The sequence below is a fragment of the Bos indicus x Bos taurus genome, chromosome 15, assembly GCF_003369695.1.
Source record: "Bos indicus x Bos taurus breed Angus x Brahman F1 hybrid chromosome 15, Bos_hybrid_MaternalHap_v2.0, whole genome shotgun sequence".
NCBI classification, from domain to species: Eukaryota; Metazoa; Chordata; class Mammalia; order Artiodactyla; family Bovidae; genus Bos; species Bos indicus x Bos taurus.
The window spans coordinates 53,027,313-53,051,572 of NC_040090.1; the positions used below are offsets into that span (position 1 = coordinate 53,027,313).

Here is a 24,260-nt window from a genome sequence, read left to right on the forward strand (position 1 = left end):
AAACAATGATGCGGAGCATGTTTTGAGGGAACCACATCTTGCAAGGATCACAAACCCATCCACCTACCCCTTCACTGAGCTTGTGTGACACACTTGCACACATCAAGTGTGAGGGCCTGTGTCACGTTGTCCATCTCCCTTGGAAGCCAAACTCTGGTGGGAAAATGCCATAATAATCAGAGTACAACCCAGTGAATGATGGAACAGGGGAATGGGAGAATGGTTGGGCAAAGATGATCTGACCCTAGGAAGGACAGGAAAATATTGGGAAAGGAGCCTGAGGAGGAAGGGCTATTTACACCAGTGATATTGGTGGTGCAAAAGGGGGAGAAGGAGGAGGGGAGGGGAGAGGAGGAGCTGGAGAAGTCGCTTTTTTTTTCCAGGCAGAGAAAATGGAATGCAAGGAAGAGATCTTCAGGCCCAGAAGAGGAATGAGAAAAGCCCAGAGTAAACCTCCCTAGTATATGGCATATTCACTTAACAGTGAGTAGTCGTGTGGCTAACATAAGTGACCAGGGAAGGAGTAACAGACGGCTAGCGGGAAAGCCTCACATTCATTCAGCTGACAAATACTGAGTTCCTAATGAGTCTGGGGGCAAGATTTGCTAATATCAGAAACGGGATGGGAGGAAACGAAGAGACAAGGACCTTCACCTGCTGTTGAAGGTGACTCTGCTTCCCCAGTGGCTTAGGGAGCCCACTGGTGGGCAATGGAGGGGACACTGCAAGAGGAGTCAGGAGACAAGGCCCTAGGACTGACTGCCACCAGCTCCGCCCCCATGAGCCCTGTGACCTTGGCCAAACCGCCACCCCTGTGGGTCTCCCTCCCCATCTGCGAAATGAGCACGTTGGAAAATGGGATCTGCAGAATCCTTTGTGGCTTTAAGATATAATGATGATCCCTTTAAGTAATGGAGGGCTCTAGAGATGGGGAGGGGAGGTCTTCTCAAGGCATTTATTAACTTGTGGCTCCCACAGTCATCACTCAGAGGACCCAGAGGGACAGAAGCAAAATCAAAAGACATTTCCAGAAGATAGATGACTGAAGCGGGCTGACAGATGTGTGAGAGTTTGGGGAATTTATGCGGGCAGCTTCACCATCATAAATAAAATCCCTTTCTCTTACCCAAAACCTCATTGGGTCGGGGCGGGGGGGTAAACACCGGACCCTGTAATAGACAATTTGGCTGTATCTCCCGCCCCGTGCCTCACTTGAATGAAAAACAGCAGTCCCAAGGCAGGGTAATGGGCTCGGCGCCTCTTTACAAGCATCCATATTGTCACCAGCCGTCAAGCGGGGCTGGAGATGGAGCAGGCGGGACCATTTATCTCCGAGATCCCTGGTCTCTTCATTCAGTCTTGCTCCCACAGCCATCTACATTGAGTCTGGGGGTTTGGGAGGAACTCCAGAAGAATCAAATGTGGGGAGAGTGACCCCTGGGAAAAGGGAAGGAGCAGCAGCCCCTCCCTTTTCCAAGAGGCTCTGGAGGCCTTGGGGGACCTGGCGCCATCAACACTGGTCCAGACCATCGGTGCAGAAGGCTGCCTGCTGCTCAGCTACTTGCGTTTTCCTGACCTACTTCTCTCCTCATCCCTGCCCTACTCCAGATCCCTCCGGAGTCCGAGTAATTAGCACCTTTTCATCCATAAAGCTCCTGGCTCCCAGGATAACCAAGGAGACAGCAAAACAAGCCCGGGCATTGCTGTTTTGGTTTTTCTTTACTTTTCTCTCTCTTTGTTGACTTCACTCCGCTTCCTGGACTCTGCAGGAGATCAGGCTCGGTCTGACCTTGTCCACCAGCAGGGCCCCTGGCTGGAAATCAGCTGGACGTGGCCTGGCATGAACCACAACCAGCACCAGCAGAGCGGACGGAACTGGACAAGCATCGTTCCAAGTGTGGGGATGGGAGCACAGGGGTCCCTTGGAAGCCCTCCCCCGTCGCACAGCAGGCCAGACAGGGATCTGTCAGCTTCACTTTCTGCTTTCCCTCCGAGGGAACAAGTGTCAAGAGAGCCAAGGCCGCAAGGCGCTACTGATTCCGGCTCAGTCTCTTTCCGCTTCCCATTAGCGACAAATGGAAATTGATGGGTTACCGCTTCATCCACTCATTTAGAGGAGAAGAAAACCTCACAGCAAATGCTGAATAACTGGAGGCATCTTATAAATTAAGCATCTTAAGGATATGAACCGTTTTGCATTGCTGCTAAGCAGAATTAAATTAGGTTTTGAAGTTTCAGTAGAAGTGAATGGGGAAGAGGGAGGAAAGGGTTTGTTTTTAATTCCTTTTTTCAAGTGTGCAGGGTGGTGAGCCAAGGGCAGGATGAGGGGAAGGACTGAGTCACTGGTCCTCATTTCTGATTCCAATTAGCTGTCTCTGGCATATCCATGGAGAAATATGTCTGTGTGCCCACGACACAGCATGGAGCAACTTGGGGGCCTCAAACTTAGGCTCTGTGATGCCTGGCCTGGCCAGAGCCTCCTGACCACCCATCACCACCATCATGCCAATGTCTGGGACCTTAGAACCAGTCCTAACTGCACTAGAGGAGTTCAGGAGCTTTAGGCCAAGTCCCTGGGATTCTATATCATAGTCTCCATTCTAAAACAGCCTCTAACCCTTTCAGGTTCAAGTTTAGGATCTCGGATCCTGCCTTGTGCATAGTATCCACTTTCGCCATCCCCACCCCAGTCTAGACAGAGAGGCCTCAGGTGGGCACCTGCCCAGATAACCTACTTGGTGTTTAGGTGCTTCTAAGGCTGTTGCCTGGCCTTGCCCAGGGGTCCTGCTGTTGGACTGGTCTTCTTGTGACCAACACACCTGCCTGGATTCCTCACTGCTGTGCCCCAGCTACCTGTCCACACTGACTCCCTTCCCCATATACAAGTACACAACCCAGTCCCCAACATCCCACATCTGTCCCAGGCCATCAGCTGACCACACAGTGTCTGCTGGACCGGACTATCTGTCTCTGCAGCTGGAGCGTGTTCTCAATACCCAGATCACCAGTGCTCCACTGTGGAGCAATGCCTGCAGTTAAGCAGCTTTGCTCAGTCTTGGAGGTGTTGAAGGGTAGGGGAGGCAGTTGATTTTTCAGGCATTTCTGAACCCTGGAAAGAGCCAAGCCTTCTGCCAGGCACAGGGGTGCTGATGGACCATCAATAGCAGTGCCTGCCTATAACTAGAAGGAGCACCCCCACGGCAGCAAGGGCAAGGGACAGAGCGGGTGGACATATGTCCCTGAAGTGGCCCGTTCTTCCTTCCCACAACCAGGCTAGGGCAAGCAGACACCAAGGCCTTGCCAAGCAGCCAGGTCAGGGGTACCAAGAACACTTCATCTGAACACAGCCTCCAGGAAGACTTCTGGGATTGATCAGAGGAAAGAAGAGATGAGCTGTGCTCTGCTCTCTAGCCCTGGATTTGGAAGCCCCCCAGCCATTCCCACCCTGAGTCCATCACAGGCTGCAAGAGACACTTATCAGAATCTTTAGTTTCATCACAAGAGGAGCCAGGCAGCTTGAGCAGATCATAGCTGTGGGCCTGTCGGCTGCCCCACCACTGCCACCCCTGCCCCAGCCAAACTCAGGAGGGCAGTGCAGGGTCAGATGTGCCTGGCAGACACCTGGGTGCAGGAGGGGCATCGCCCAGGGCTGGGCTGCCCCCAGGGTGCCACAGGGGTAGCGCTTACCGATCCTCAGGGAGTGTGGACTGCAGGCGACCATCACGAGCCACGTGGGAAGCAGCACCAAAGGCGCCCAGACTCGGGGCATCTTCTATAAATCCTCATGGAGCCCTCCGCTGGTCTGGGCATGACATAACTCTGCGGGGGAGGGGGAGAAGTGCGTGAGTCCCCGTGCTGGGAGCCACCCCTCCAGCACAGCAGCCTCCCCGAGTGGACAGCCTCAGTGAGGAGGACTGACGCTCCCTCCCCGAACCCCTGTGCCTGTGGGGGAGCTCCAGGCCGGCTCCAGGCCTTTGCCTTCCCCACTCTGCCCATGCTCACAGAAGCCTCAGGTTCTAAAGCCATCCTCCACCTTCATCCCCATCAAATCAGGGGCAGGCAGTGTGACTGTGGCCAAATGCTTCATAGTGAAAAGTGAGGTCGCTCAGTCATGTCTGACACTGTGCAACCCCATAGACAGCTGGCCACCAAGTTCCTCTGTCCACAGGATTCTCTAGGCAAGAATACTGGAGTAGGTTGCCAATTCCTTCTCCAATATAGGCAAAAGACTAGAACAAACATTTCACTAACAATATATCCAAAGTTTTGGAGCACACTTGGAAAAGTACTAGGGAAAATGCAATTATAAATCTCAATACGTTATCACTATACACTCACCAGGACTTCCCTGGTGGCTCAGCGGTAAAGAATCTGCCTGCAGTGCAGGAGATGCGGGTTCAATCCCTGAGTTGAGAAGATCCCCTGGAGAAGGAAATGACAACCCACTCCAATATTCTCATTTGGGAAATCCTATGGACAGAGGAGCCTGGCAGGATTAGTCCATGGGGTCACAAAAAAAGCCAGACAATATTTAGTGACTAAAACAACATACACTCACCAGAACGCCTTAGAAAAATGATACTACAAAGTGTTGGCAAAGATGTGGAGCAACTAGAACCCTCCTACAGTGTCACTGGGAATGTAACTTGACGTAACTGTTGTGGAAAACTGGTCTATTAGAGCTTAACATGTATGCTAATATCCAGCAACTCCATAGGTATTTCTAATAGAAATGTGTGATACACTCACCAGAGACATACTAGAATGTTCACAGGGGCACTCTTTGGATTTCCCTAAACTGGAAGCTACCCAGATGTCCAGCAGCAGGATGGAGGAATGTAGTGTCCGATCACACAAGGGAATACAACTTGGAAATGAAGACGAACAGTCAACAACTCCATGCACCTACGTGATGAATCTCACAGACATAAGGTTGAGTAGAAGAAACCAGGTACAAAAGAGCATTTACCGCATGATTCTATCTAAAAGCAGACAAAACCACCGTGTGCTATAAGAAGTCCAGTTAGTGATGACCCCTGCAGGAGGGTGGTGACCAAAATGGGCCACGGGGGTTCTTCTGAGGATGCTGGTGATGTCCTGTGTCTTATTCCAGATGCTAAGCAAAGTGTGCTCAGTTTGTGAAATCAGTCGAGCTGTATATATGCTGATGATAATGTTCACTTTTCTGTATGTGTGTATGTGCATTACACTTGGTAAAGCTTTTGTTTTATGACATCCCCCCTTCCCACGGCAGCTCATGTTGCAGCCTAACCCAGCACCTTGCATCTTCCTGCACACAACTCCGCCCCTCTGCCTGGAGTGTGCTCCTTTCCCCGCACCTTGCCAGGTGCCAGAATCGGGTGCCTCTCTACCCCCTCCTAGCAGCCTCTAGTGGCTCTGATGGCAAAATGTTTTCCTCTATTGCCCCTGTCTCTCTGGGTTCAGCGTGGGCTTCTCCAGGGCCAGACCACTCCCAGTTTTACTGCTGTATCCCTTGAGGCTACTTATACCAATAGGTGCACAAGACATATTTGTTCAATGGATGGAAGGTCTCAAGCCACTGACTGATATAAGGAGACAGAGGGAAATAAAGGATAAAGACTGGAGCAAAGACAACTTTGCTGTTGGCAAATCAGGCTCAGAATCTTTGTCTTTTAGTTCACTGGTGCTGGGACTTCCCTGGTGCTCTATTGGCTAAGGTTCTGCACTCATAATGCAGGGGGCCCAAGCTGGACCATAAAGAAGACTGAGTGCTGAAGAACTGTGGTGCTGGAGAAGACTCTTGAGAGTCCCTTGGACTGCAAGGAGATCAAACAAGTCCATCCTAAAGGAAATCAATCCTGAATATTCATTGGAAGGACTGATGCTGAAGCTGAAGTTCTAATACTTTGGCCACCTGATGTGAAGAGCTGACTCATTAGAAAAGACCCTGATGCTGGGAAAGATTGAAGGCAGGAGGAAAAGGGGATGACAGAAGACGAGATGTTTGGATGGAATCAACGACTAATGGACATGAGTTTGAGCAAGCTCCGGGAGATGTGAAGGACAAGGAAGTGCTGCAGTCCATGCGGTCACAAAGAGTTGGACACAACTGAGCGACTGAACAACAAAGGCAGGGGGCTCAGGTTCAATTCCTGGTCAGGGAACTAGATTCCACATGACACAGCTAAGACCAAATAATGATGCAGCCAAATAAATAAATTTAACTAAATATTAATTCATGGGTGTTAGTGCAGGAAGAGATGAAAGCAACCATGATCTCAAGGGAAGCTTGGCGTTCTTACTCATTGTGGGTAAGGTTGACTATGGAGTGACTGTCTTCCCACTAGAATTCAAGCTCAGTGGAGGTGGGGCTGGAACAGAAATCCTGTTTCTCTGTCATCTCAGGGCCCAGAACTGTGCCTGGCATATATTACAGCCTCAATAAATTCGCATCGAGTGGAAAATGAATAGGCTGTCAAAGATGGAAGAACCGTAAAAATCTTGCTAGGCTATATAAAAGTAATACTAAATATAATCGTTTCTGTCAAATGCCTTCCATTTATGCCTGGTCAGCCCACTGCACAATAATTATTATGCAGACCGCTAAATAGGTGTCAGATTAGCCTGTGTAAATTTTATTTGATGACAGAACTATACTCAATCCATGAAGCCTGATGGCCATTATTCATGACCCCAAAGGCTGGCTGATCCTGGAGACCACATGTAAGGACAATGGCTCAGGTCCTCTGCTGCTCTTGGGCAAAGTGATGAGAAATAATCTTCCCCAAAACCTTACAGGAATAAAAAGCACCAACATGACACAAGTTGGTAAAGCAAAAGGGTTTGCAAAATTTTTTCCATAATCTTTATCTTATTTAATCACAAAACAAGTTCTGTTACTAACAAGGAAGCTGAGCTCAAGAAAGGTGCCTAGTTCAAGGTAACACAGCTGTTACTAGGGAAAGCCAGGGCTAAGCCAGGATTCAGACTCCGCTGGGTAGTCGTCTGTCACGTACTTGTTTGCGTATGAGAGCAGATCGTGAAGCTTCTGAATTCTTTATCCAAAAACACAAGGAAAGTTGAGGTCTTATTTTCAATTTATATGAATCTGGTCTTAGAACTTAATGACATAGCCTTTATCAACTGAAAATATTTCCATAATTTAAAGATAAATTTTTTTTCTAGCAATAGAGCATCCAGCCCCTTTTCCCACTAACATCATCCCTAGAGAGTTCCACCTCCACCCATGAGTTATTACCACTGGCATGGTGTGGCTTCTAAATTAGAATCTCAAGCCCAGAACACCTATACTGAGATAGCCGCCTCCTGAAATCTCCACCTGGACGTCCCACAGCCCTCCAGACACACCTAGTCCTAAAAAGGAGGACTCCTCTCCACCAACCCCACCATCTGTTTCTCCTCCTACATTCTCCTTCCCAGTGGATGGCACCACAATCCATTAGTCACCCAAGTCAGAAAGCAGAGAGTCACTGTAGAGTTCTACTTCCCCACACTCCACATCGACTCAGTCACCAAGTCCCAATGGCTCCGTCACTTTCTCTCCATCACCATCAACCTGCTCCAGTCCAGACATCCACCAGCAACAACCAGGACTCTGTGATAGCAGCCATCTCCGTCTCTCTCCCTCTGGTCTTTCCCTCTCCATTGGGTCTCCAGTGAGTGGCCAGAAAAGTGAAATAAAAGTATTATTCACTCAGTCGTATCCAACTCTTTGTGACCCCATGAACTACAGCCCCACCAAGCTCCTCAGTCCATGGAATTTTCCAGGCAAGAATATTGGAGTGGGTTGCCATTCCCTTCTCCAGGGGATCTTCCTGACCCAGGGATCAAACTCGGGTCTCCTGAATTGCAAATAGATTCTTTACCATCTGAGTCACCTGATCTTTACCATCTGAGCCACCTGAACGAGCATCCGGGAGTTCTTACCAAACTGCGAACTTGATAATGACACACCCCAGCCCCAAAGTCTACCACAGCTCTCCACTGCATCAAGAATCAAAGGCAAACGTAACTCCAACAGATAAACCCTTCAAGATCTGGTTCCTCTTTCTTTCTTGCTTTTTTTTTGTTTGTTTTATATTTTTGACCATGCTGGGTCTTCATTGCTTTGCTGGCTTTCTCTAGCTGTCGTGAGCGGACCCTACTCTCTAATTGCGGTATGAGAGTTTCTCATTGCAGTGGCTTCTCTTGTTGCGGAGCACAGATTCTAGGGCACGTGGGCTTCAGTAGTTGGGGCTCCCAGGCTCTAGGGCACAAGCTCAATAGTTGTGGCACTCGGGCTTAGTTGCTCCGTGGAATGTGGGATCTTCCCAGACCAGAGATCAAACCAGAGTCTCCTGATTGGCTGAAGGATTCTTTACCACTGATCCACCAGGGAAGCTCTGGTTCCTGTCTTCTTGTCTTTACCCTCAACTCCACTGCAGCCGATCCTCAGCAGAGCTCAATCTCCAACTTGCCTCAGCACCCACCCTCTGCCTGTGCACAGGCTGCAGTCTCGCCCCGTGATGGCCTGCACACTGTGTCTTCCAGGCTCACTGCATTACCTCCCCTCTGAGGCTTTCTGTGATCCCTTTCCCATCTGCTGCTACCACATCTGGAACATTCCTCGTTAGAACACGTACTCTGCTCATGATGATGCCTCCTGTCTCCCCACAGAACTGTCAGCTGTGACGCCGGGACCGTAGCCAGCACCAGCACACTATCTGGCACACAGTAGGTGCTCTATTAGTACTGGCTGAATGAAATCAATGAACAGAGGGAGTCAAAAGGCATTTTCTGAGTTTATGCCAAGTTGAAATAAATTCTCAGTCTGACTTGTACGTTTTATGTTTTGTACATTCACTGTAGTTAATACAAACAATCTAAGCAGACAGAATGCTCTAGATCCAGGCATAGGATCATCATGTCGATATATGTTGAAAGGAGGAAAGTGAAAGTGAAAAGTTAGCCTCTCAGTCGTGTCTGACTCTTTGTGACCCCATGGACTGTAGCCTGCAGGCTCCTCTGTCCATGGGATTTCCCAGGCAAGAAGACTGAAAAGGGGAGGGAAACGTTTATTGTCCTTTACTTCTGAGGTTGGGGCTTGGACTGCCAGCCACAGTTCTTACACAAGTTGAGTCCTGCACTGTCATACAGCGGCTATACACCATGAGCAAGTGAGTTAACTTCTCCGAACCTCAACCTGTTCATTCATAACATGGGGATGATAGAAATGTGTCCGTGTTCAGTCACTAAGTCGTGTTCGACTCTTTACAACCCCATGGACTGTAGCCTTCCAGGCTCCCCTGTTCACAGGCTTTCCCAGGTGAGAATACTGGAGTGGGTTGTCATTTCCTTCTCCAGGGGATCTTCCCAACCCAGGGATGGAACCTGAGTCTCCTGCATTGTCAGGCGGATTATTTACCACTGAACCACCAGGGAAGCTCAATGATAAAAGCACCCTCACAGAATCATTAGGAGGAGTGATGCTAAGATGCTTATCTTGTACTTCTCAGAGTAATTAACTGTTCATGGCTATTATACTAACTCTATAAGATGATATTGCATACCACTTCACAGATGTGGAAACTGAGGCTCAAGGAGGATCAATCACTAACCCAAGGTCATGCAACTAAAGCAGTCGTGCTGAAGTTCAGATTCAAGACCGTCTAACCCCATGTGATCACAGATCCCAGGCTCCTCGTTCAACTAGAGTTGAATACAAAGGCACTGGCAGAATTTAAGTCCAAAGCAGGCTGATACAAATATGGCTTCTAATTTCTGAAGGCCTCTGATAGATCTTTCCCAGGCAATTTGAGAACGCTGTTCTTGACACCCTAGAGCACTCATGCCAACCCTAACAAGTGCACAGTTAGGGCCCAGCACGGAAGGAGGCCAGGTCAGATCTGCTGTGCTCCTTAAGGAGGGAACCTCCTGAGCAGCTCCACCCCTTGGAGCCTGTTTCCTCATTGGTAACATGGGGATATGAATGCCTACCTCATGGGGTGACTGGCACCAGGAGAGCAGGGAACATGTAAGAATTTTCCACCTGCATCCCCAGTGTCTAGCACAGGCTGCCCCACAGTGTGAAAGTGTTAGACGCTCACTGGTTTCTAACTCTTTATGACCCCATGAACTGTCCCGCCAGGCTCCTCTGTCCATGGGATTCTCCAGGCAAGAATATTGGAGTGAGTTGCCATTTCCTCCTCCAGGGGATCTTCCCAGCCCAAGGATCAAACCTAGGTCTCCTGCATTACAGGCTGATTCCTTACCATCTGAGCCACCAGGGAAGCCTCAAAAATATCTGTTGAAATTATGAAATAATTCAGTCAGGTTATAGTCATGGAAAAGGCTCTGTGGGCGTGAATTATTTCCTAATGAGTTACTTTCAGAGTCCTTGCCCAGAAAGAAAATGTAGTGTTCGGGTGCAGCTCCTCCACGAGCACGCTCAGCTCTCCTGCTCCAGCCCTTCAGCCCCCACCTGCACAGCACAGGAAGTATCACCCCACACACTGATTGCATCCTGCCCCATGAGCACTTGAGAGATGTGCTGTGGAATCAGACTGGCGGTTGAGGCTTCTGCGGTCTCATCCCTGCTTCAGCATTTACCTATCCAGGATGTTTCCTGATCCAAACGCCAGAAATCAGTTGCTGTTCAGTCACTCAGTCGTGTCCAACTCTTTGTGACCCCATGGACTGCAGCACACCAGGCTTCCCTGTCCTTCTCCATCTCCCAGAGTTTGCTCAAACTCATGTGCATTGAGTCGATGATGCCATCCAACCATCTCATTTTCTGCTCCCGCTTTTCTCCTCTTGCCCTCAGTCCTTCCCAGCATCAGAGTCTTTTCCAGTGAGTCGGCTCTTTGCATCAGGTGGCCAAGCTACAGAGTTTCAGCTTCAGCACCAGCCCTTCCAATGAATATTCAGGACTGATTTCCTTTAGGATGGACTGGTGGATCTCCTTGCTGACCAAGGGACTCTCAAGAGTCTTCTCCAGCACCAACAACTCAAAAGCATCAATTCTTCAGCACTCAGAATTCTTTATGGTCCAACTCTCACATCCATAAATGACTACTGGAAAAACCATAGCTTTGACTCTACAGAGCTTTATCAGCAAAGTGATGTCTCTGCTTTTTAATACAATGATCAGAGGTCCCCAGTTTTTTTCAAAGGGGGCACCTAATTTCCATTGTTTCAGCATCTCAAGACTCCTCTGCTTCCTCAAGGTAGAAAATCCTCTCCTGTCTCTTTCAGACCTCAATGTCTCTAATCCTCTCTCTGGTGCTTGTATTTTATTTTTTAAAGGTTTTTAATGTTTATTTTTACTTATTTATTTTGGCTGTGCTGGGTCTTAGTTGTGGCATGTGGGATCTAGTTCTCTGACCAGGGACGGAACCCAGGCCCCCTGCATTGGTAGCCAGAGTCTTAGCCACTAGGCCCCTGGGAAGCCCTGGTGCTTGTATTTTTGAATGAAGCTCTGTGAGAGCAGAGCCTTCTTCTTCACTGTTACACCTTCAGCACCTAGAACAGCACCCAGTGCAATGCCGTTATAAATAAACATTAAGAAATGAGTGAATAAATGAATGGTTGTTTAACTTGCATGTATTGATGCTCTCTCTCTGTTCCAGACTGTGTGTTCCTGGAAGGCAGGGGAGCATCATCTCTCTGGCATGTATCTTCCTGACACGTTTGTTATGATGCTCATCCTGAATAGAAGCTCCACGAATGTGTGCTGACTCTCAACCCATACTGGTTAACAGGCACAGACAGACACTGCCCAACTACAGCTCCTCATGTCCCACAGTAAACGGCGTCTAGACTCCCTGACCCAGTTGTGCTAAATGACCTCTCCTCTCCTGACTTGTCAGCGGTCCCTCTGCTGGTCTCTCTCATCCCCATAAGGCTATTACACCATCAATTCTGATTTTCTGGGGTGGGTCCAAGAGGAGGCTGACAGCCACTAGAGAATGTTTGGTGGTGGGAGGACAAAGGAAATCAGAGGGGCAGCCAGATTAATTACAGGTTTGCTCTCGACTCTGGGCAACAAGATCTTGATTACTCCTCAAGATGCTCCAGCCTCCTCAAGACAAATGGACGTGTGATTCTCTGCTCTTCTGACTCCTCCAACAGAGAGAAACTCCCAACAGCAGCTAGCAGCTTGGATGGGATGTGCAGGTAGTGGGGTGGCACCCCAGGCCATGTGGCCTCCTTGGGGAGTCATCCTCTGTGACCTGATACCATGGGCAGCATGTGCTAAGCATCCCGTCTCCCTGGCAACAAGTATGTGATGCTTGGATGCAGATCCTGTCCTGGGAGTCAGGGGCCTGGGTGTTCACTAGCTCTGAGCCTGTCTGAGCCTCAGTTTTCCATTTTGTAAAATAAGAGAGTCAGACCAATGATCTCTAAGGTTCTTTTAAACTCTGAGATTCTTCAGCTCTAGGAACTGTACTTTATGAGAACAGGTAACATTTACTAAATATTTGCTTTCTGGACTTCCCTGGTGGTCCAGTGGTTAAGAATCCACCTGCCGATGCACAAGACACAGGTTTGAGCCTTGGTCCAGGAAGATCCCACAAGCTGTGGGGCAACTAAACTTGTGCACCTAGAACCCATGTTCCACAACAAGAGAAGCCATCACAATGAGAAGCCCACGCACAACATTGAAGACCCAGGGTAGCCAAAAATAAATAAATACGTATATGTAAGTACATTTGCTTTCTATGTGCAAAGTACTATTTAAGATTTAATGCTCCTCAGAGTTCTGTGAGGCAGACACTCATCCCCCTTCCAATCCCCAGCAGACAAGGACCCCAAAGGTGGAGGGGTCAACTTGGACTTGCCAAGGTCACTCAGCTCATCGGTGGAAGAGCCAGGCCATGGCTCCAGCACCCCGTTCTCATCCACTGCTCTCTACACCTGCCTCCTCTAGGCACCCCAGAATCTGGCGCACAGTGGTACCTGAGGAGGTGTTAAAATGTGATGATAGTGATTATCACAATGTTGAAGAAGATGAGAAATGCAAATAGACCTGGGCCCATTTGCACACTTCGCCAGATCAGGGGCAGGCGGAGCCAGCAACACAGGAATGAGTCTAGGAGTGTCCTTTGGCAAAACGATCAGCCCCAACGTCCTCAGCCTTTAGGATTTACTACCAGGAGACGCTCTCAGGAGTTTGTGATGAGTTACAATATGGCACACCAGCCAGGGAGGCTTGGCATCAGCTGGACCAGGTCTGACGCATCAGGATAAACTAAAGTGGAAGGACTGTCCTGCCTGAGCCTGACTTTAGGGGAGGCATCCAAGGAGCAGGGCCCCTGGAGGTGTCTGCCAGCACTCAGGACACACAACTGCGGAAGCGGGTCCCAATTCTTGGGCACTAATGAGTGAGCTGGGGGGACCCCAGTTTGCCTTCCCCTCCAAACCACTTCGAATGTCTATTTCAGACCAAAGCACTCAATCCACCTCTAAACAAAGAGATGACAACCCTGGTTTCCAGTCTCAGCTGTCACTTTGCTTCCTTAAGCTGGTTACTTAACCTCTAAGAGCTTCATTTCCACAATTATAAACCATGGGTGACGCGAGGCCTCCCTTGAAAAGCTGTTGGGAGAGATCTTAGGAGTAATGCAATCGGTGAATGTGAACTTCCGGCCCCTCCCTCATCCCATCCAAGGCACCCTGGACCACAGCCACATCTTCTCCCAGTGAGACGACCTCCCACGCCTCATGCTAAGATTAATCCACAGCCCTCTCACTTCCGAAATGCTGCTCCAAGTCAGCCCCGCCTAGAACCTTTCCCTGAAGAGTCAGCCCCACTTCCTCACTCAGACTCAGCCTGGCACAGGAGAAAAAGCAGACGCTGGAGGTGGAAAGCTGTGCGACCTCAGGCCCATCTCTTAACCTCTCAGAGCCTCCATTTATTCTTCGGTGAAATGGGGAACTACACTCCCACCGTCTGCCATTCGGGGTTGCTAGGAGACTCAGAGGAGATAATAGCTGGAGAATTACGTTGTAGGTGAATGAAGTGCTGTCTAAAAAGAATTGGTGTTTGTTTTTCCTTTATACTAGACTGGCCAAAGCATGCGTGCTGAGTCGTTTCAGTTGTGTCTGGCTCTTTGAAACCCTGTGGACTGTATCTGGCTCCTCTGTCCATGGGATTTCTCAGGCAAGAATACTGGAGTGGGTTACTGTGCCCTCCTCCAGGGCATCTTCCTGATTCAGGGATTGAACCAAGGTTTCCTGCGTCTCCTGCATTGGCAGGCAGGTTCTTTACCACTAGCGCCACCTAGGAAACCCAAGCATAAACTAGACTTAATACCACTACATGATTTATACTTCATTCATTCAACAAATATTTCTATTGAGTGCCTACTGGATGACAGGCAGTGTCCAATTCCTGCCCTGATGGAGCTTACAGTCTAGGGAGGAGATATTAATCCATATCTAGGTAACTAGATGCCATAATGACAGATGGTGGGGGGAAAGTAGAGGCTACTACAGAGTGTTTGGTGGGGTCCTCACGTAGCCAGAGGGGAAGGCCTTGCTAAGGATAAAATGTTTGACTTGAGTTGGCCAGGTTCTTTGAAGGGGACAGGGGTGAGTAGGGAGGAGAGGAGCCAGACAGAGGCAACAACACAGCAAAGGAGACCCAGAGGCGCTGGTGGAGCGCTGCGCCATGAGTGTCGGAGATGGCAGGGAGCCCACGAGGCTAGAAAGCTGGGAGCACCTTCTCTTTGAATCTGCTGTGTTTCTGTGAGTCCCTCTCATTAGGCATCCCCAGTCTCTCTCTGCTCCAAAGTCCAGGATAAGGCTCTGCATCCACAGCCAACTGCCCTCCTGAAACTCACACTGGACTGAGCATCCTTCACAGAAAAGGGAGGAGGCCACAGCATCCGAATCTCCTCTCTATGGCAAAGGAGGTGGTTAGAGGTGAGAAGATGGACCCAGCAGTCAAGGTGAGCCATGAGAGATGGGAAGAGGATCCCTGGGTCGGATGTGGAGTCCAGACTGGCTTTGGATGGTGAAAAATGTCCCTGGCATTTATCTGAAGCCACCAGGATAGGCCCTGGGGAGCCAAGCTCCTAGCAGAGACCATGTGAGTTGAGGCTTTGAAAGAAAATAGCCCAGTGGTGGAGCCGTCTGGAACACATTTAAAGCAGACAGACCTTGCAGGAGCCTCCACAGAGGAATAGAGCAAGCGGGGAGAAAGATGGGGAGAGAAACTGCTGTAAAGGACAGCATCCTAATTACCTCCACGTAAACCCAGCCCTCCCTCCCTTGCTCAGGTTCTCTCTGGGTGTTTGGGAGGAGAGGGGCTGCCCTGCAGAAGCCTAGGAACGAGGCTGTGTGCACTGCAAACTTCCATAAAGAGATGTGGGAAGAGTTGGGTTCTGTAGCCTGGAGAAGACAAGGATGGGGGTGGGAGATGTATCTGAGTTTAACCATCTGCAGCCAGAGATGGGTTATTATAGACTCACGTATGATGGAAGACAATCTCCAGCTCTGCTGAGGTCAAAGCCAGAGGACAGCACTCTAACTGTTATGGATAAGGAAGCACGTCCTGACCTAAGAGTGGCTGGGCCACAGACGCAAGCTCCCTTCCCTTGGCCAGGTTCCATCTCACCCACGTGGTCAGCTCATCAACACATCAGCCTTTTCAGCGTCTCAGACACTGTTGGCAGGAAGTAAGGCCCTGTCTTCTTAAAGTCCCTGCCAGAGCAGGAGAGAAGGCAGCCATTCCAAGGTGCATGCATTCCTCCAGGAGGCCCAGGACTGGCCCCTCGCTCCCAGCACCCCTAAGGCTGGCGGGTGGGGGGTGCAGTAGGCAGAAGTAAAGAAGATAGGAAAGCTAGATATTGCACAGTAAAGGTCCACAGCAAAATAAGTGGCATGCCTGCGTGTTCAGTTCTGACCGACTCTTCACAAGCCCATGGGCTGCAGCCCACCCAGCTCCCCTGTCCATGGAATTTTCCAGGCAAGAATACTGGAGGGGGTTGCCATTTCCTACTCCAGAAGATCTTCCTGCCCCCAGGAATCAAACACACATCTCTTGTGCCTCCTGCATTGGCAGGCAGATTCTTTACCACTGCACCACCTGGGTGTCCCTTTCATTTTTTTTTAAATAGGAAGATTTATTTTTTTTAATATAAATTTATTTATTTTAATTGCAAGCTAATTACTTTACAATATTGTATTGGTTTTGCCATGCATCACCATGAATCCGCCACAGGTGTACACGCACTCCCCATCCTGTACCCACCTCCCATCTCCCTTCCCGTACCATCCCTCTGGGTCATTCCAGTGCACCAGCCCCAAGCATCCTGTATCCTGCATCAAACCTGGACTGGTGATTCGTTTCTTATATGATATTTTTACATGTTTCAATGCCATTCTCCCAAATCATCCCACCCTCTCCCTCTCCCACAGAGTCCAAAAGACTGTTCTATACATCGGTGTCTCTTTTGCTGTCTCTTTTGCTGTCTTGCATACAGGGTTATCGTTACCATCTTTCTAAATTCCATATATATGTGTTAGTATACTGTATTGGTGTTTTTCTTTCTGGCTTACTTCACTCTGTGTAATAGACTCCAGTTTCATCCACCTCATTAGGACTGATTCAAATGTATTCTTTTTAATGGCTGAGTAATACTCCATTGTGTATATGTACCACCGCTTTCTTATCCATTCATCTGCTGATGGACATCTAGGTTGCTTCCATGTCCTGGCTATTATAAACAGTGCTGCGATGAACACTGGGGTGCATGTGTCTCTTTAAGTTCTGGTTTCCTCGGTGTGTATGCCCAGTAGTGGGATTGCTGGGTCATAAGGCAGTTCTATTTCCAGTTTTTTAAGGAATCTCCACACTATTCTCCATAGTGGCTGTACTAGTTTGCATTCCCACCAACAGTGTAAGAGGGTTCCCTTTTCTCCACACCCTCTCCAGCATTTATTCCTTGTAGAATTTTGGATCACAGCCATTCTGACTGGTGTGAAATGGTACCTCATTGTGGTTTTGATTTGCATTTCTCTGATAATGAGTGATGTTGAGCATCTTTTCATGTGTTTGTTAGCCATCTGTATGTCTTCTTTGGAGAAATGTCTGTTTAGTTCTTTGGCCCATTTTTTGATTGGGTCTTTTATTTTTCTGGAATTGAGCTGCAGGAGTTGTTGCTTGTATATTTTTGAGATTAGTTATTTGTCAGTTGCTTCATTTGCTATTATTTTCTCACATTCTGAAGGCTGTCATTTCACCTTGCTTATAGTTTCCTTTGTTGTGCAGAAGCTTTTAATTTTAATTAGGTTCCATTTGTTTATTTTTGCTTTTATTTCCGATATTCTGGGAGGTAGGTCATAGAAGATCCTGCTGTGATGTATGTCGGTGAGTGTTTTGCCTATGTTCTCCTCTAGGAGTTTTATAGTTTCTGGTCTTACGTTTAGATCTTTAATCCATTTTGAGTTTATTTTTGTGTATGGTGTTAGAAAGTGTTCTAGTTTCATTCTTTTACAAGTGGTTGACCAGTTTTCCCAGCACCACTTGTTAAAGAGATTGTCTTTTCTCCATTGTAAAGTATTCTTGCCTCCTTTGTCAAAGATAAGGTGTCCATAGGTGTGTGGATTTATCTCTGGGCTTTCTATTTTGTTCCATTGATCTATATTTCTGTCTTTATGCCAGTAACATACTGTCTTGATGACTGTGGCTTTGTAGTAGAGCCTGAAGTCAGGCAGGTTGATTCCTCTAGTTCCATTCTTCTTTCTCAAGATTGCTTTGGCTATTCGAGGTTTTCTGTATTTCCATAAAAATTGTGAAATTACTTGTTCTAGCTCTGTGAAAAATACCATTGGTAGCTTGATAGGGATTGCATTGAATCTATAGATTGCTTTGGGTAGTATACTCCTTTTCACTATATTGATTCGTCCAATCCATGTACATGGTATATTTCTCCATCTATTAGCGTCCTCTTTGATTTCTTTCACCAGTGTTTTGTAGTTTTCTATATATATAGGTCTTTAGTTTCTTTAGGTAGATATATTCCTAAGTATTTTATTCTTTTTGTTGCAATGGTGAATGGAATTGTTTCCTTAATTTCTCTATTTTCTCATTATTAGTGTATAGGAATGCAAGGGATTTCTGTGTGTTGATTTTATATCTTGCAATTTTACTATATTCATTGATTAGTTCTAGTAATTTTCTGGTGAAGTCTTTAGGGTTTTCTATGTAGAGGATTATGTCATCTGCAAACAGTGAGAGTTTTACTTCTTCTTTTCCAATTTGGATTCCTTTTATTTCTTTTTCTGCTCTGATTGCTGTGGCCAAAACTTCCAAAACCATGTTGAATAGTAGTGGTGAAAGTGGGCACCCTTGTCTTGTTCCTGACTTTAGGGGAAATCCTTTCAAGTTTTCACCATTGAGGATAATGTTTGCTGTGGGTTTGTCATATATAGCTTTTATTATGTTGAGGTATGTTCCTTCTATTCCTGCTTTCTGGAGAGTTTTTATCATAAATGGATGTTGAATTTTGTCAAAGGCTTTCTCTGCATCTATTGAGATAATCATATGGCTTTTATTTTTCAATTTGTTAATGTGGTGTATTATATTGATTGATTTGTGGATATTGAAGAATCCTTGCATCCCTGGGGTAAAGCCCACTTGGTCATGGTGTATGATCTTTTTAATATGTTGTTGGATTCTGTTTGCTAGAATTTTGTTAAGGATTTTTGCATCTATGTTCATCAGTGATATTGGCCTGTAGTTTTCTTTTTTTGTGGGATCTTTGTCAGGTTTTGGTATTAGGGTGATGGTGGCCTCATAGAATGAGTTTGGAAGTTTACCTTCCTCTGGAATTTTCTGGAAGAGTTTGAGTAGGATAGGTTTTAGCTCTTCTCTAAATTTTTGGTAGAATTCAGCTGTGAAGCCGTCTGGACCTGGGCTTTTGTTTGCTGAAAGATTTCTGATTACAGTTTCAATTTCTGTGCTTGTGATGGGTCTGTTAAGATTTTCTATTTCTTCCTGGTTCAGTTTTGGAAAGTTGTACTTTTCTAAGAATTTGTCCATTTCTTCCAAGTTGTCCATTTTATTGGCATATAATTGCTGATAGTAGTCTCTTATGATCCTTTGTATTTCTGTGTTGTCTGTTGTGATCTCTCCATTTTCATTTCTAATTTTATTGATTTGATTTTTCTCCCTTTGTTTCTTGATGAGTCTGGCTAATGGTTTGTCAATTTTATTTATCCATTCAAAGAACCAGCTTTTGGCTTTGTTGATTTTTGCTATGGTCTCTTTTGTTTCTTTTGCATTTATTTCTGCCCTAATTTTTAAGATTTATTTCCTTCTACTAACCCTGGGGTTCATCATTTCTTCCTTTTCTAGTTGCTTTAGGTGTAGAGTTAGGTTATTTATTTGACTTTTTTCTTGTTTCTTGAGGTATGCCTGTATTGCTATGAACCTTCCCCTTAGCACTGCTTTTACAGTGTCCCACAGGTTTTGGTTTGTTGTGTTTTTATTTTCATTCATTTCTATGCATATTTTGATTTCTTTTTTGATTTCTTCTCTGATTTGTTGGTTATTTAGCAGCGTGTTGTTCAGCCTCCATATGTTGGAATTTTTAATAGTTTTTCTCCTGTAATTGAGATCTAATCTTACTTTGTGGTCAGAAAAGATGCTTGGAATGATTTCAATTTTTTTGAGTTTACCAAGGCTAGATTTATGGCCCAGGATGTGATCTATTCTGGAGAAGTTTCCGTGTGCGCTTGAGAAAAAGGTGAAATTCATTGTTTTGGGGTGAAATGTCCTATAGATATCAATTAGGTCTAATTGGTATATTGTATCATCTAAAGTTTGTGTTTCCTTGTTAATTTTCTGTTTAGTTGATCTATCCCTAGGTGTGACTGGGGTATTAAAGTCTCCCACTATTATTGTGTTAATTTCCCCTTTCATACTTGTTAGCATTTGTCTTACATATTGCTGTGTGCCTATGTTGGGTGCATATATATTTATAATTGTTATATCTTCTTGGATTGATCCTTTGATCATTATGTAGTGTCCTTCTTTGTCTCTTTTCACAGCCTTTGTTTTAAAGTCTATTTTATCTGATATGAGTATTGCTACTCCTGCTTTCTTTTGGTCTCTATTTGCGTGGAATATCTTTTTCCAGCCCTGCACTTTCAGTCTGTATGTGTCCCTTATTTTGAGGTGGGTCTCCTGTAGACAACATATATAGGGGTCTTGTTTTTGTATCCATTCAGCCAGTCTTTGTCTTTTGGTTGGGGCATTCAACCCATTTATGTTTAAGGTAATTATTGGTAAGTATGATCCCATTGCCATTTACTTTATTGTTTTGGGTTTGAGTTTATACACCTTTTTGTGTTTCCTGTCTAGAGAAGCTCCTTTAGCATTTGTTGGACTGCTGGTTTGGTGGTGCTGTGTTCTCTCAGCTTTTGCTTGTCTGTAAAGCTTTTGATTTCTCCTTCATAATATTTGAATGAGATCCTTGCTGGGTACAATAATCTGGGCTGTAGGTTATTTTCTTTCATCACTTTGAGTATGTCCTGCCATTCCCTCCTGGCCTGGAGAGTTTCTATTGAAAGATCAGCTGTTACCCTTATGGGAATCCCCTTGTGTGTTATTTGTTGTTTTTCCCTTGCTGCTTTTAATATTTGTTCTTTGTGTTTGATCTTTGTTAATTTGATTAATATGTGTCTTGGGGTGTTTCGCTTTGGGTTTAATCCTGTTTGGGACTCTCTGGGTTTCTTGGACTTGGGTGATAATTTCCTTCCCTATCTTAGGGAAGTTTTCAACTATTATCTCCTCAAGTATTTTCCCATGGTCTTTCTTTTTGTCTTCTTCTTCTGGGACTCCTATGACTCGAATGTTGGGATGTTTAACATTATCCTGGAGGTCTCTGAGATTGTCCTCATTTCTTTTAATTCATTTTTCTTTTTTCCTCTCTGATTCATTTATTTCTACCATTCTATCTTCTACTTCACTAATCCTATCTTCTGCCTCTACTATTCTACTTATTTATTATTTATTTATAAATATTCTACTTATTTATTCTGCCTCTACTATTCTACTTATTTATATTATTATTATTATTATTCTGCCTCTACTACTCTTCTTATTCTACTTTTTGTTCCCTCCAGAGTGTTTTTTATCTCATTTATTGCATTATTCATTATATACTGACTCTTTTTTATTTCTTCTAGGTCCTTGTTAAACCTTTCTTGCATGTTCTCAATCCTTGTCTCCAGGCTATTTATCTGTGATTCCATTTTGATTTCAAGATTTTAGATCATTTTCACTATCATTATTTGGAATTCTTTATCAGGTAGATTCCCTCTTTTGTTTGGTTTAGTGGGCATTTATCCTGTTCCTTTACCTGCTGGGTATTCCTCTGTCTCTTCATCCTGTTTATATTGCTGTGTTTGGGGTGGCCTTTCTGTATTCTGGCAGTTTGTGGAGTTCTCTTTATTGTGGAGTTTCCTCACTGTGGGGGGGGTGGTGGGAGGGGGTTGTACGGGTGGCTTGTCAAGGTTTCCTGGTTAGGGAAGCTTGTGTCAGTGTTCTGGTGGATGGAGCTGGATTTCTTCTCTCTGGTGTGCAATGAAATGTCCAGTAATGAGTTACGAGATGTCAATGGGTTTGGAGTGACTTTGGGCAGCCTGTATATTGAAGCTCAGGGCTGTGTTCCTGTGTTGCTGGAGAATTTGCATGGTATGTCTTGCTCTGGAACTTGTTGGCTTTTGGGCGGTGCTTGGTTTCAGTGTAGGTATGGAGGCATTTGATAAGCTGCTGTCGATTAATGTTCCCTGGAGTCAGGAGTTCTCTGGTGTTCTCAGGATTTGGACTTAAGCCTTCTGCTTCTGGTTTTCAGTCTTATTTTTACAGTAGCCTCAAGACTTCTCCATCTATACAGCACAGTTGATAAAACATCTAGGTTAAAGATGAAAAGTTTCTCCACAGTGAGGGTGGGTGTCCCCTTCAAATTGCAAAGTGATTGACTTATTCTGCTGGCATCACCCAAGTTCACTGCAAGCTCTGGAAACGGCCTGGAAGTCCCCTCCAGCCCCTTCCTCCACCCAGTGCCATCAGCACTGATGGCCATCCACCTGGGGAAGGCCTGGCACCAGGCTCTGTGTGGGGCAGAGGACAGAAACTGCCACTGGACAACTGCCCCCTGCAAAGAAGGTCCTAGAACTGCAGGCAGGGCAGGTGGCAGACTCGCTTGTCATTCTGAAGTGTTCTCTACTGTTTGCATTTTAAGCTAAAGATTGGATGACTTTTTCAATTAAGAAATCTAGTTAATAATTTAAAAAAACAATAAAGAATTCCAGCTTTCTCAATGACTGGCTCTAAGACCTAGGCTTACTTCACCCCTGAGCCTGCGCCCCCTCTTCTGTAGAGTAAGGCTAACAACATGGGTCAGGAAGATCCCCTGAAGAAGGGCATGGCAACCCACTCCAGTATTCCTGCCTGGAGAATCCCAAGGACAGAGGAGCCTGGCAGGCTATGGTCCATGGGATCGCAAAGAGTCGGACATGACTGAGCAACTGAGAATGCACACACGCAACACCTCGAGGTCAAGTGCTCAGTGACTGCTGGGCTCGTTCAGTGCTCTCACAGTCTCACTGGACCAACTGTCACCGGCCCAGGTGCTCTGGCTACCAGGAGAGCAGGAGTAGAGCCACTGTTCAGAGGTGACCCCAGAGTGTGTTCTCAGACCACAGTCCCTGGCCAGACACAGGCTAACCCCAGCACCTCCTCTCCTGCTGCTTCCACAGCCCCCAAGCCTACCTGCAGTTTCCATGCTTACCCAGCCCACGTCCAGCACCTCCAAGACACACCAATGCATTCACAGCTCTGGTTCTTAGCAGGATCCCAGGCCCTAGGTGAGAGGAGGGTCCTTCCTTGGAAGGAGAGATGGGGAGGGGAATGGGGGCCCCACTGCCTTGACCTGATCTCTGAAGGGGTCAGGGATGCAGAGAACACTCTCTCCAGGAGCTGCCCCGGGATTCCGCATTAGTCACAGGCAACAGTAGCTCCTGGGCTTCCCAGGTGGTGCTAATGGTAAATAATTCACCTGCCAATGCAGGAGACATAAGAGACATGTGTTCTATCCCTGCATTGGGAAGATCCCCTGGAGAAGGAAAGGGCAACCTGCTCCAGTATTCTTGCCTGGAGACGCCCATGCACAGAGGAGCCTGGCAGGCTACCCAGTCCATTGGGTCACAAAGAGTTGGAAACGAGTGAGAAGACTCAGCACGCACACATAGTAGTTCTCATCCAGCCTGTCAAAGCCTCATCGCTTCTCCTCACCATGGCCTGGGATGTCTCAGAAACTCAGGCAGAGCCAAGAGAGGCTAGGGGTTGAAGCCCAGAGGCTGAAGGCTTTTGACGTTCCCCTGGGGAAATCCTTGACTTCCTTAGATAAGCAAGGGGGCTGTCTCTAGACTTAACACTTCCCCCACCACAAGGGCCCAGATGAAGCGGGCACATAACCATGAAAGTCCAGCTCCAGTTGCCAGAAGGAGAGAGAAAGGCTGTAAGTACCACCTGGTGCGGGGGTGGGGTGGGGGGAGGAACCTCTCAGATCCTGACAACCCTGCTACGTTGCACCAGTGTCCCTGGGCTCTTGGGGCTGACCCAGCGCTGTGCTGAGCACCACCAGCAGGCTCTCAGAACTCTCAGGTGGGCTGACTGCCCTCAAGGAACTTACTGGAAAAGTCAGATGTCCTTGTGGGAAAAGTAAATTAAGCAGCACCCCTCGTAAACTCATGGTGCAAGACAGCAATGGAGCAGCTGTCACAAGACAGGGCAGCCTTCATCAGCAAACAGGAGGAAGTGCTGGGAAGACAGAGGCAGAAAGGCCTCCTGGGGCCTGGAGAGTTGGAACCAGATTCTTGGAAGATGTAGGACATGTGCTGCGCCCTGAGGTATGTGCTGTGCAGGAAGGGAAACCTTCCAGGCACTCACTGCAGAAGGCAAGAGGAGCTGTCCCGGGGACAGGGAGTAGCCCACCTTGGAAGGAGCACATGGTGTCTGTGGGGTCCAGAGAGAGATAAGCCTTGGGGTCAGATTCTAGAAGGCTTTTGATGCCAAGGTTAAGGAGCAGGGACTTTATCCTCCAGGCGATAAAGAGCCACTGAAAGTTTCTGGTCAAGGGAGGGCCAGGACCGGAGCTGTGCTTAAGGAAATTGATGAGACCAGGGTGTGCCAGGTGGCCTGGAGAGCAGCGAGGCTAGTTAATGGGCACTTAGCCACATGTGCGTGGATGTGAACGTGGGGA

The 24,260-nt window shown here is 47.0% G+C and overlaps 1 protein-coding gene across 1 annotated transcript in view; it reads right to left on the reverse strand.

The window, feature by feature from the left end:
- GRIK4 (glutamate ionotropic receptor kainate type subunit 4) overlaps positions 1–24,260 on the reverse strand; it is a 502,860-nt gene that overhangs the window by 338,807 nt on the left and 139,793 nt on the right. The window contains 1 exon segment of the mRNA XM_027563462.1: positions 3,688–3,819. Coding sequence (XP_027419263.1) covers positions 3,688–3,769 — 82 coding nt within the window. The 5' untranslated portion in view covers positions 3,770–3,819.